Here is a 14,105-nt window from a genome sequence, read left to right on the forward strand (position 1 = left end):
GGTATACTATACGCTCCTTTTGGGTCTATTTGTGTATTTTTAGTCTCTTTTTGAGTTTTCTTTTGAACTTCAGTGTTACTATGTGAATTATGTGCTCTATATACATTATTTGGTGGGCCATTTACATGGTATTCCTGATTTTGTGAATTTTGTTCTTTATATGTTTTTTCTATTTTATTACTTCCATTGTGAAAATTTTTGTCTTTTGTAAATAATCTCTTGTTCTAAAGTGTCAAAACTTTTACAAATAAGTGTCTGCCATAGGTCATACTCCTCATTATGAGGGTATTTTTCAGTTGTTATTTTTATATTTTCAATTTCTCGATTAATATCTTCCAAAATATGAATTATACGGGTAATTATCAGTTGTATCAAGGCTATAGATTGTTTTTTCAACAGGGATTCCCACTCTCTATTGAAATCTTCACTGCAAAGATCCTGCGCAGGGTATTTAAAATTTCGGAATTTTTTTGTTGGAAATATAATAATTAAGTGTTTTGATTTCCCATCGTTGCTTCAATTGTTTGTGTAGTAAAATTTCTAAATTCCGAAAGGATTCTGACATATTTTTATCCTCCCTATGTCTCCCATCATTATCTGTAAACATAAAATCTTCCAGACTCGGAACGATGGATATATATTTTTTTAGATATTTTTTAGATATTTTATTTATATTTTATATTTATAATAATACCAATGGGAATTTTATATACTGTTTACTGTATTTTATATACTGGTTGCTGCTTATTTGTCCATATAATATATTTGGCCATACATATATATATATATTATATCTCATCGCATTTGCAATTGCTTGTATTGGTCTTTGACCTAAATCCATTTTGCATATACATGGAATTGGACCCGTGTTTTACTTAAAGCCTACCGTAATTAAGAAGCCCTATATAAATGACTGGAGGATCGCAGTTCTGGAGCTACTGAGGAAGAGGCAAGTAGCCTCGAAATGCGTCTAGTCACCAGCTAACTGCGGCTTCTACATTCTCCGTGACCGGTCCGAATCTAAGGCATAAAGATATTGTGCGCACAAAGGAAGAAATCATACACAGCTTTCTATATCGCATAGGACCTGTGGATCACCTGACCAGACCATCTGACCTGGTCGTCAAGATTACCTGACCTTCAGAGACACGCCCACCAAGCTACGCAGTGGAACGCTCCCGACCTCGTGAATTCAGCGTCCCTGCAAACTACTTACCTCTTGGATCGTGTTCGAATATACGCGTAAGTAGGCAGTTCTCTGCCGAGATTATTCACAAAACACGCCAGAGGAAAGTAAGCGGTAAGAACTTTTTGTGATCAATATCACTATTTACACATATTGGGCTGTCCACCAGATTTCGGATGAGGATCGCTGTATTATAACCCCATATATCTAAAAGTGGGACTTCCTACAATTCATTTAAAGAGACCGTTCATTTACCCTCTTTTTTGGATATTATCCATATCTATATGGACTGAGGTATACTGGACATATATTCATTTTTCATTGTGTATGCTGCTATCATCCTTGCTGCTAATATCCTGGCTGCTATATCACTGTTGCCACCTCATACTGATTTTATTGCTGTGTATATTTAATTATATATATGAGATTTTATTACTGATATTATTATTGTTTTTATCATTGAATCAAAGTAAACTGTTGGTATACACTCCAGAAGGTGGTTGTGCCTGTTCATTCCTTTTTTTCTTTATATATATACATATATATACATACATGTATATACAGTCGTGGCCAAAAGTTTTGAGAATGACACAAATATTAGTTTTCACAAAGTTTGCTGCTAAACTGCTTTTAGATCTTTGTTTCAGTTGTTTCTGTGATGTAGTGAAATATAATTACACGCACTTCATACGTTTCAAAGGCTTTTATCGACAATTACATGACATTTATGCAAAGAGTCAGTATTTGCAGTGTTGGCCCTTCTTTTTCAGGACCTCTGCAATTCGACTTGGCATGCTCTCAATCAACTTCTGGGCCAATTCCTGACTGATAGCAACCCATTCTTTCATAATCACTTCTTGGACTTTGTCAGAATTAGTGGGTTTTTGTTTGTCCACCCGCCTCTTGAGGATTGACCACAAGTTCTCAATGGGATTAAGATCTGGGGAGTTTCAAGGCCATGGACCCAAAATGTCAGCATTTTGGTCCCCGAGCCACTTAGTTATCACTTTTGTCTTATGGCACGGTGCTTCATCGTGCTGGAAAATGCATTGTTCTTCACCAAACTGTTGTTGGATTGTTGGAAGAAGTTGCTGTTGGAGGGTGTTTTGGTACCATTCTTTATTCATGGCTGTGTTTTTGGGCAAAATTGTGAGTGAGCCCACTCCCTTGGATGAGAAGCAACTCCACACATGAATGGTCTCAGGATGCTTTACTGTTGGCATGACACAGGACTGATGGTAGCGCTCACCTTTTGTCCTCCGGACAAGCCTTTTTCCAGATGCCCCAAACAATCGGAAAGAGGCTTCATCGGAGAATATGACTTTGCCCCAGTCCTCAGCAGTCCATTCACCATACTTTCTGCAGAAGATCAATCTGTCCCTGATGGGATTTTTTGGAGAGAAGTGGCTTCTTTGCTGCCCTTCTTGACACCAGGCCATCTTCCAAAAGTCTTTGCCTCACTGTGCGTGCAGATGCGCTCACACCTGCCTGCTGCAATGCCTGAGCAAGCTCTGCACTGGTGGCACTCCGATCCCGCAGCTGAATCCTCTTTAGGAGACGATCCTGGCGCTTGCTGGACTTTCTTGGACGCCCTGAAGCCTTCTTAACAAGAATTGAACCTCTTTCCTTGAAGTTCTTGATGATCCTATAAATTGTTGATTGAGGTGCAATCTTAGTAGCCACAATATCCTTGCCTGTGAAGCCATTTTTATGCAACGCAATGATGGCTGCACGCGTTTCTTTGCAGGTCACCATAGTTAACAATGGAAGAACAATGATTTCAAGCATCACCCTCCTTTTAACATCTCAAGTCTGCCATTTTAACCCAATCAGCCAGACATAATGATCTCCAGCCTTGTGCTCGTCAACATTCACACCTGAGTTAACAAGACGATTACTGAAATGATCTCAGCAGGTCCTTTAATGACAGCAATGAAATGCAGTGGAAAGGTTATTTTGGGATTAAGTTAATTTTCATGGCAAAGAAGGACTATGCAATTCATCTGATCACTCTTCATAACATTCTGGAGTATATGCAAATTGCTATTATAAAAACTTAAGCAGCAACTTTTCCAATTTCCAATATTTATGAAATTCTCAAAACTTTTGGCCACGACTGTGTGTGTGTGTGTGGATATATATATGTGTAATCCCCATGAATTATTACTATTTGTGGCTGCATTTAATCGTATCCCACTACAGCCTTCTATTGAATTCTTGCATGATTGTTTAATTGATAATCAATTTATATATATATATATATATTTTTTTTTTTATATATATGTTTATTCCCGACTATTCATTTATTATCAATTATACTTATATATCATCATTTCACCTATGACCATTGTTTTATTATATTTTTATCATTATTTTTTTCATCATTATCATCATTGTATCCCCCTGATTAATGTTAATCAGTTTCTTTCTTATATATCTATTCCCCATTATCTATTTATTCATTACCAATTATCTCACCAATATTATTACTAATCACTGGGTTTCATATTCATCACCATCTTCGCATCCCCTTTAGTCTCTTATCTGTCCCCCCTTGATATTATCATATCACACACTCCCCTTCCCTGCAGCTCCCACCCCACCTCCCTTCCCTGTAGCTTTTTTTTCCATTCCATTCTCTGCTGCACTAGTCTCCGCAGCACATCAGTGCGGACACTAGCGTCCTGGTTTCTCAGCAACCAGGTTGCTGTTCTGTTGCCGGCGAGTTGCGATCACGTGACCTTCCTTTCAGTACGAGTGCTCCGTGCACAGGAGCATGTTTAAGCAATCAGAGCACATTTTTCATATAACCCTGGCCTCACCACGCCACCAATGACCTCGGCAACATGTTCAAAACTTGATTTTATTGTATTATATCCTGATTATTAATATCTGTACACATCTGCTGAGGACACATCCCCATTAACCACTCCCCCTTTTAGCTCCGCCTACTTTGGTGTTTTTGCATTTTTTTGTGTGTATATAAATGTTTGTGTATTCTATATGCAGTGTTATGTACCTGATGAAGGGGAACTATTCCCTGAAACGCTTTGCACTTCTGCAATAAAAGTATTTCTTCAATATTACCATCTGGATTGGATTTTTGCGCCCTGGGATATTCTATCCACATACTTTTGTATTTTCTGAAATTAAGCCGATAGTATTTAAAATCTGTATCACACACTCTGTCCAGATATGCCCAGTCTAGGCTGAATTGGGAAGATGCAAATGTCCCACTATGTTTACATCCCTGACATTATACTCATCTACAATCAGAAATATGAAGCATCTCATCTCACAAGGAAAACACTGGAGGGTTTTATAGTTAGTAATATTATGTATGATGATCATAACGGTTATTGTGGCTGAGCAGCTCTTGGGACATCATTGTGGTTGTATTTCTCATGGCCAACGCTAACATTCACAGACATGTTTATTGGTTGAACACATTGACTTCGTTTACAGAATATAATGTGGACAACCCAGAAGGTTAAAAGACTTCTGAGGACACTGGAGAATGTGTCATGAATACTGCTGCTCATTACATGTTCACAACACACTAGTAACCAATGTTCCACACTTGTATATAAGCTGTACACAATTACAGGATCTAATCACCTGATGAAGAAGATTTAAGCGGAGTGTGTCATCATAAAATGATCTATTGTTTAAATCATGTTTTTATTTTTAACAAATTTTTAAAGAATTTTTGATGATGTTATTTTTAATTTTCCATGTCAATATCTATATTTAAACACAAACCATAAAATTCTGCAGTTTTAACACAGCCCACAATGCTAATAATAGGCATCACTTCTTGGTCTGTACAGATGACTTTACTGCAGTTATCTGCTTATGTGTAATTCAAATCCTGTCTGTAATGATATCACCTCTGTGTATAGATAACACAGGATCCTCCATTCACAATAGATGATTGTCAAAGCTTATCTATTCTTTCCTTGTACAATAAACTCTGCACAGGTAACATGGCATGCCTAGAAAACTCTCTCAGAGAAGTCAATGAGGTTCCCCCCTGTCCATTGTGTCTATGGCCCATGTGGCTGCCATAAAGCAATTTTGTTAATGCTTTCTAAATGTTGGTAAGAACAGCTCAGGTAAGATGTTCATGTTCAAAATCATGTTCAAGGTCTTGGAGGTGCTCTTTCTCATTAGGAAGACCACCTTGTATGCATGAGTTTAGCCAGCACACTGCTCTGTATGTCTGAGAAAAATATGAGCAAATCAGCATATCTTACTTCTACTGGCATCAAATAGGCTTAATGTTCTCTTCTGATTATGAAAATATTATGAAATCTTTCTTATTATGAAAAAGTACTGAAGTGAATGGTAGAATCAATTCGCTCATCTCTAAGTAGAATGTTAATTGCAGCCTGCCCACCCAATTCATTATTTTATTAACAATAAGTGTTTATTTGATTTGTCTTTACGTAGACTATTTATTTGTATTCAATTTATGTCTGCAGCTTTGGAGTTATTTGTTTGCTTGTGAATACATTATTTACTACTATTATTATCATCAGGCAAGAAAGGCGACCCTTCCGAAAAGTGTATGAGAACCGTTTGTAACTATTGACTATCTGTACAGATGTTGACATCACCTGTACCAGCTAAGCAGTGATCACATCATGAATTCCTCTAACATTTAACATATACAAAAAACGTATATGCAGTGAGTAACAGAAGTATTTGAACACCCACTTAGAAATCATGGGGGGGGGTTTGAAATTCACATTGTAGGTGCATTCCCACTCTGAGAGACAGAATAAAAATAAATAAATCATTGTATGATTTTTAATCACCTCAGCCCCCCTAGCTTAAACACCCTTAATGACCAGACCACTTTTAACAATTCTGCACTACACTACTTTCACCGTTTATTGCTCAGTCATGTAACTTACCACCCAAATTAATTTTACCTCCTTTTCTTCTCCCTAATAGAGCTTTCATTTGGTGGTATTTCATTGCTGCTGACATTTTTTATTTAAAATTTTTCAAAAAAAACGACATCTATATATAAATTTTTCTCTAAATTTATTGTTCTACATGTCTTTGATAAAAAAAAAATGTTTGGGTATAAAAAAATGGTTTGGTTAAAAGTTATAGCGTTCCTGAGGTTCTACAATGCCCAGACAGTAGAAAACCCCCACAAATAACCCCATTTCGGAAAGTAGACACCCTAAGGTATTCGCTGATGGGCATAGTGAGTTCATAGAACTTTTTATTTTTTGTCACAAGTTAGTGGAAAATGATGATTTATTTTTTTTTCCTTACAAAGTCTCATATTCCACTAACTTGTGACAAAAAATAAAAACTTCCATGAACTCACTAAGCCCATCACGAAATACCTTGGGGTGTCTTCTTTCCAAAATGGGGTCACTTGTGGGGAAGTTATATTGCCCTGGCATTTTAGGGGCCCTAATGTGTGGGAAGTAGTTTGAAATCAAAATGGGTAAAAAATGCCCTGTGAAATCCTAAAGGTGCTATTTGGAATGTGGGCCCCTTTGCCCACCTAGGCTGCAAAAAAGTGTCACACATGTGGTATCGCCGTACTCAGGAGAAGTAGGGTAATGTGTTTTGGGGTGTATTTTTACATATACCCATGCTTGGTGAGAGAAATATCTCTCTAAATGTCAACTTTTCCCATTTTTTTTATACAAAGTTGTCATTATAGAGAGATATTTCTCTCACCCAGCATGGGTATATGTAAAAAGACACCCCAAAACACATTGCCCAACTTCTCCTGAGTACAGCGATACCACATGTGTGACACTTTTTTGCAGCCTAGGTGCCAAAATTCCAATGAGTATCTTTTAGGAGGGCATTTGGATTCCAGACTTCTTCTCACGCTTTAGGGCCCCTAAAATGCCAGGGCAGTATAAATACCCCACATGTGACCCCATTTTGGAAAGAAGACACCCCAAGGTATTCCATGAGGGGCATGGCGAGTTCATAGAAGTTTGTTTTTTTTGGCACAAGTTAGCGGAATATTTTTTTTTGTTTTCTCTCACAAGTCTCCCTTTCCGCTATCTTGTGACAAAAAATTTAATTTTACATGAACTCGCCATGCCCTTCACAAAATACCTTGAGGCATTTTAGGGGCCCTAAAGCGTGAGAAGAAGTCTGGAATATAAATGTCGAAAAAATTTTACGCATTTGGATTCTGTGAGGGGTATGGTGAGTTCATGTGAGATTTTATTTTTTGTCGCAAGTTAGTGGAATATAAAACTTTGTAAGAAAAAACAAAAAATAAATAAATAAAAAAATATCAATTTCCGCTAACTTGTGCCAAAAAAATGTCTGAATGGAGCCTTACAGGGGGGTGATCAATGACAGGGGGGTGATCAGGGAGTCTATATGGGGTGATCACCACCCTGTCATTGATCACCCCCCTGTAAGTCTCCATTCAGAGGTCCGTATGTGTTTTGCGGATCCACGGATCCATGGATCGGATCCGCAAAACACATACGGACGTCTGAATGGAGCCTTACAGGGGGGTGATCAATGACGGGGGGTGATCAGGGAGTCTATATGGGGTGATCACCACCCTGTCATTGATCACCCCCCTGTAAGGCTCCATTCAGAGGTCCGTATGTGTTTTGCGGATCCACGGATCGGATCCGCAAAACACATACGAATGTCTGAATGGAGCCTTACAGGTGGGTGATCAATGACAGGGGGTGATCAGGGAGTCTATATGGGGTGATCACCCCCCTTTCATTGATCACCCCCCTGTAAGGCTCCATTCAGACGTCCGTTTGTGTTTTGCGGATCCGATCCATGGATCCGTGGATCCGCAAAACACATACGGACCTCTGAATGGAGCCAGCCTTATAGGGGGGTGATCAATGACAGGGGGGTAATCAGGGAGTCTATATGGGCTATATGTCATTGATCACCCCCCTGTAAGGCTCCATTCAGATGTCCGTATGTGTTTTGCGGATCCGCGGATCCATGGATCAGATCCGCAAAACACATACGGACGTCTGAATGGAGCCTTACAGGGGGGTGATCAATGACAGGGGGGTGATCAGGGAGTCTAATATGGGGTGATCAGGGGTTAATAAGGGGTTAATAAGTGTCAGGGGGGGTAGTGTAGTGGTGTTTGGTGCTACTTATTACAGAGCTGCCTGTGTCCTCTGGTGGTCGATCCAAGCAAAAGGGACCACCAGAGGACCAGGTAGCAGGTATATTAGACGCTGTTATCAAAACAGCGTCTAATATACCTTTTAGGGGTTAAAAAAATCGCATCTACAGCCTGCCAGCGAACGATCGCCGCTGGCAGGCTGCAGATCCATTTGCTTACCTTCGGTTCCTGTGAACGCGCGCGCCTGTGTGCGCGCGCGTTCACAGGAAATCTCGCCTCTCGCAAGAGGACGCGTATATGCGTCCACCCAGAATAACAGGGCCGCCGCCAGGACGCAATCCTGCGTACGGCGGTCCTGAGCTGGTTAAAGAATTTGTCTTGCACTGCTGAACATAAATATTTGAACACCTGAGAAAATCTGTGTTAATGTTTGGTATAGAAGCCTTTGTTTGCAATTACAGAGGTCAAACGTGTCCTGTAGTTCTTGACAAGGTTTGCACACACTGCAACAGGGATTTTGGCCCACTCCTCCACACAGATCTCCTCGTTGTCATGTTGGAAGACCTAGCCAGGACCCATCGTCAATACTCTGACTGAGGGAAGGAGGTTGTTGCTCAAAATCTCACAATAAATGGCCCCATTCATCCTATCCTTAATACAGTGCAGTTGTCCTGTCCCCTTCGTAGAAAAGCACCCCCCAAAGCATGAAGTTACCACCCCCATGCTTCACAGTAGGGATGGTGTTCTTTGGATGCAACTCATCCTTCTTTTTCCTCCAAACACGACGAGTGACGTTTAGACCAAAAAATTCTATTTTGGTCTCATCTGACCACATGACTTTCTCCCATGCCTCCTCTGGATCATGCAGATGGTCAAACCTCAGACGGGCCTGGACATGTGATGACTCGAGCAGGGGAACCTTCCGTGCAATGCATGATTTGAAACCATGACGGCGTAGTGTTCTACCGACAGTGACCTTTGAAACTGTGGTCCCAGCTCTCTTCATGTCATTGACAAGCTCCTCCCTTGTAGTTCTGGGCCGATTTCTCACCTTTCTTATCATCAGTGATACCCCACGAGGTGAGATCTTGCATGGAGCCCCAGTCCGAGGAAAACTGACAGTCGTCTTTAGCCTCTTCCATTTTCTAACAATTGCTCCAACAGTTGATCTATTTTCCCCAAGCTGCTTGGCAATTGCCCCGTAGCCCTTTCCAGCCTTGTGGAGGTTCACAATTTTGTCTCTGGTGTCTTTTGACAGCTCTTTGGTTTTGCCCATGGTAGTAGTTGGCATCTGACTGACTGTGGGGTGGACAGGTGTCTTTAAAGAGCTCAGACAGGTGCTACTAAGTTAGATTAATGAGTGGAGTAGAGGTGGACTTTTTAAAGGCACATTAACAGGTCTTTGAGAGCCAGAATTCTTGCTGTTTCTCAGGTGTTCAAATACTTATGTTCAGCAGTGCAAGACAAATAAATTCTTTAAAAATCATTATTCTGTCTCTCAGAATGGGAATGCACCTACAATGTGAATTTCAGACCCCTCCATGATTTCTAAGTGGGAGAACTTGCAAAATCGCAGGGTATTCAAATACTTCTGATCCTCACTGTATGTTAAACGGATGACTCAGACAGATGTCATGCGTCACCATAAGTTCCATTGTAAAAAAAAGTATAAATTAACATATACTTTTTTTTACGGACTCTGCAAAATGGATAAGCTTAGTGTACTACACATTTGCATCCTTTTATTCCCAACATTATATGCTGAACATTGCGCAAAACCATGATATGAACCAAGACTAAGTCCACTTTATGTCTGTGAAACGTTTTCAAGAAATCTACAGTAAGTCCAGTTGCCTTGATTTATTCTTTACAGATAAGCCCACTTTAGTTTCTAGAGCTTGCCGCTGGAGGGGCAGCTCCTTGAGACTGCTCCCAGGTTTTCTCACTACAGCAAGATCAATGGGATTGCATCCTATACAAAGGGGAGCTAGCACATGACAGCGTGAAGGACAAAGCTGATCAACGCATCCTTGCCTGATTCTTGGGCAGGATACAGGTTAGAACAGCTGAGTTATCAATACAAGAAGAGTCAAAAGTCACAGGGCACCCTTTTATTTCAGAAACAAAAGGGAAAATGAAATATCTGAATACCCCAGCAAGTAATGGGTAAGGGGGCCTATCTTTTAGGCTATGTATGGAACATGTCCGCTGTGTTGAAAGCCACCATACTGGATCAAGGTCAAATTTTTCCAATGGGAAGAGGGTCATGTATCAAAAAAAGACCAGTATTTTCTCAGAAATCGATTGCCGCAGTCAGATTTGCAATATCTCTTGTGGTTTAAAAGTTGTCAACATAGAAAATTAAGAACTTTAAAGTTTAAAGTTCTTTGTTCGACACCAGGGACAACATATTGAACAGGTCAAATAGTTGTGCATCACAGGGACGCTCTCAGCTGATGTTGTGTTGATAACCTTTGAAACACAAGAGATATTGCAAATCTCACGGTGGCAATCGATTTCTGAGAAAGTTGTGGTCTTTTGATATGCTACATGACCACCTTTCAATTGGAAAACTTTTCCCTTGATCCAATATGGTGCGCTTTCATGATGGCAGCCATGTTCCGGACAATGCCTAAAAGATAGACCCCCTCACCCATCACTTGTTGGGGTATTCAGATATTTCATTTTTCCTTTCGTTTATGCTACTTTTGACTCACTCTGTATAGCAGATGTGGCAATGAGCATATTGTAGCTTGCTCTAACACTAAAGTGTGATATTTAAAGGGGTTGGCCACTTTCTAGCTACTGTTGACCAATGTGTTTGTGAGATGATTATTTAGCACTTACTAATATAGTCTTTGTTGAAATTCTGCACCATTTTCTATATTTCAAAAGGTATTCTCCCTTGTTTACAAAGTTATTTGTGCTGCCCATACAGAAATCCTGTCCATAAGATCGCTGCTGATAGAGGGTCATGTGACCAGTCAAATTACATCCAAGTGATGTCCCCTCCATTCAAATACACTGCACCTGCTATCTCTACTTGTTCTGTTGGAAGTTTAGTGCAGGTGCAGTGTGTTTGAATGGAGGAGACATCACATGGAGCTGATTTGCTGGTCACGTGACCCTCCATCAGCAGCCATCTTACAGACAGGACCTCTGTGTGGACAGCAAGAAGACTTTGTAAACAAGGGAGAATACCTTATGAAATATAGAAAATGGTGCAGAATTTCAACAAAGACTATATTAGAAAGTCCCATATAACCATCTCACAAACACATTGCTCAACAGTAACCAAACAGAGGCCAACCCCTTTAACTATGTGTGATTGTGGTTATTTGGTGTTTGCATTTTAGATATTATAGGGAACAGAAGGAACTGTTTCTTCTTTCTTATTATAAGTTTGCTGGTGCACAGGCAGGCGGCACATATAGCAACCAGTGTTTCCTTGTCATTTTGCTCTCAGAAGAGTGTAGGTATGGACAGGTCTTTTGGAAATAAGTCATCTTCATAAAACTGTAGCATTTAAAGCCAGCCTTAAAGCTTACCATTCCTCCAGTACATTCCCTGCAGTCTTGTAGACATGCCAGATTCTCCCATGTGCTGTAAGCCTTTAGACCTGCTACAAGTGCTTGCAAAGGACGATTATTTACCAGGTCTCTATTATGGTACACATCCTCGTCCAAAATTTCTGCAGCATATCTAAGAAACAAATTACAGGATAGATAAATCTACTAGGGGTTATATAGCTAAAACAGTTATTTTGTTCAATGCTGATGACTCATATAACAAGCTCAACGGTGGAAGGCTATAATTTTAGCTTTCTGAGAATCATTCAAATGAGGGTTGGGATGTCCCTTGAAATTGAGTAAAATAGGAAGTGAGAAATGGGCGAGAAATGCATCCTACTATTTAAAAAGGCTTTTCCTTTCCGAGTGTGATGAAACAAATCCTTTTAAGACTTCCATGAAAGAGTGGGTGGTGATGAATAAAAATGTTACTCTGTTTCTAGTGTAATGTGTGATTCCTGTGAACAAACGGCCCCAACCACTAAACTAGATAAACAAAACTATTCACCAGTCGAAATTACTGAATATACCCTCAAGAAGACCCAAGTTTACAAAGTAATATAACTTCTTTAAAATATCGTCAGCTTGATATGTGTAATAGATGCTGGGTAATTTATAGCAGAAGTCATGACCTCCATTCATCCTATTTCTAAATAATTTTACATGGGTAACAGATCCATACTTCACAATTACTAAAGGCAGCCATTAGAGTGCCTAAAGGGGTTATCACCCGCAATTTAACTTTTAACATCGTCTGTAAAAATTCTGTGAAGATAGTGGAGCCCTATGGTTTCTTGAAATTGGACTATTAAACTGATGCTACAAATTATAGTCACTTGAAACAAAAAAAAAAGGAATTGTATAATTAGTAATTCCCAATAAATATATATAAACAAAACTGCTGCATTTAAATTAGTATTCCAGGATTTTGTCCCTTTGTAATAATTAGTCCCCCTAGCGTTGGGTGAACATACTCACCTGCTCCCTGCCGCTCGAGGGTTCCGTACAGTATTAGAATGTATTGACTGCGATGAGCCGAAGTTATTAGTTTGCAAGACTTCGCATAATAACTTCATAAATTAATTACTACTGTAAAAAAATATTTCCCGAACTTGGTTTCGGTTCCAAGTGGTACCCTAAGTTGCTAAGTGTGACTGTGTTGTTAATTGCTTATTTAACTATTCTCTTTTATGTTCATAGATAAATAACAAAACCATAGAAATAATGCAAAACAGGATTTCTAACTGAAGAAACAATTAGGAGGCGTATATTGCAAATATAGGGTCAAATATAGGGTCAAAATTATCTCTTTTTTTACTGCAATATAGAGTATGTCATGGCAGTCTTAGATATTATAAGGTTGAACAGAGTTGTGGCAGTGCTTACGCAGTGCACTTCTTATTCATTTGTTATGGGACTCCCGAAAATAGCTGAGCACGCTGCTGGGCTTTTTTCGGCACTCCCATAGGAATGAATGGAGGGTGGCTGCACATGCGTGGTCCCCTCTCCTTCACTTTGCTGGCTCTGTTAAAGAGATACCTATCAGACATTGGGGTACATCCCAGCAATAGCCCCCAGTGTATTAGATGGGCCACCCACTTTAAATCTCTTACCTGGCTGGTCTTACTTCCCAGGGCTTCTCTGCTGTTTTCTCACTCTCACACTCCATTACCAATTTCTCTTTGTAGCAACCCCTACCAGATGGGGATGGGTGGGGAAGCCCCAGCTAGCAACTATTCCTAAGGGCCTGTTAACTCCATGTGTAGCCTGTAGGATGGCATGAATACACGTACAGACATTTAACTCCTTATGCAGTGGGCACTGGCACACTGCAATAGCGTGTCGTATATCTAAAGCGGGGATGCTCAACCTGCGACCCTCCAGATGTTGTAGAACTACAACTCCCACCATGCCTTTCTGTAGGCTGATAGCTGTAGGCTGTCCGGGAATGATGGGAGTGGTAGTTTTGCAACAGCTGGAGGGCCGCAGGTTGAGCATGCCTGATCTAAAGGTAATGTGTTCGGATTTTATAATAAAAGTTTTATATTTTGAAATGAGTTGTTTCATGTTTTTTTCATGTTTCTTTGAATCCTGGTCCCTCTTGACACACAGGACATTGCTAAGCCAATTAATGATTGAAGCTTTGACCTGCCTCAGCCAGTGATTGGATGAGCGGTAAGTATTGAGAGGGACCTGAAGCAGAGACTGGTTGGAACTGAGAGAGTCGGAACGGAAGTGGCAAGGA

General features: G+C 40.0%; 1 protein-coding gene across 1 annotated transcript in view; it reads right to left on the reverse strand.

Moving 5' to 3' along the window:
- The window catches only part of ACOXL (acyl-CoA oxidase like), a 625,524-nt gene that overhangs the window by 370,452 nt on the left and 240,967 nt on the right, over nt 1-14,105 (reverse strand). Inside the window, 1 exon segment of the mRNA XM_040429469.1 lies at nt 11,840-12,022. Within this exon segment, the coding sequence (XP_040285403.1) occupies nt 11,840-12,022 (183 nt within the window).

This window comes from Bufo bufo, chromosome 4 (genome assembly GCF_905171765.1).
Source record: "Bufo bufo chromosome 4, aBufBuf1.1, whole genome shotgun sequence".
Taxonomy (NCBI): Eukaryota; Metazoa; Chordata; class Amphibia; order Anura; family Bufonidae; genus Bufo; species Bufo bufo.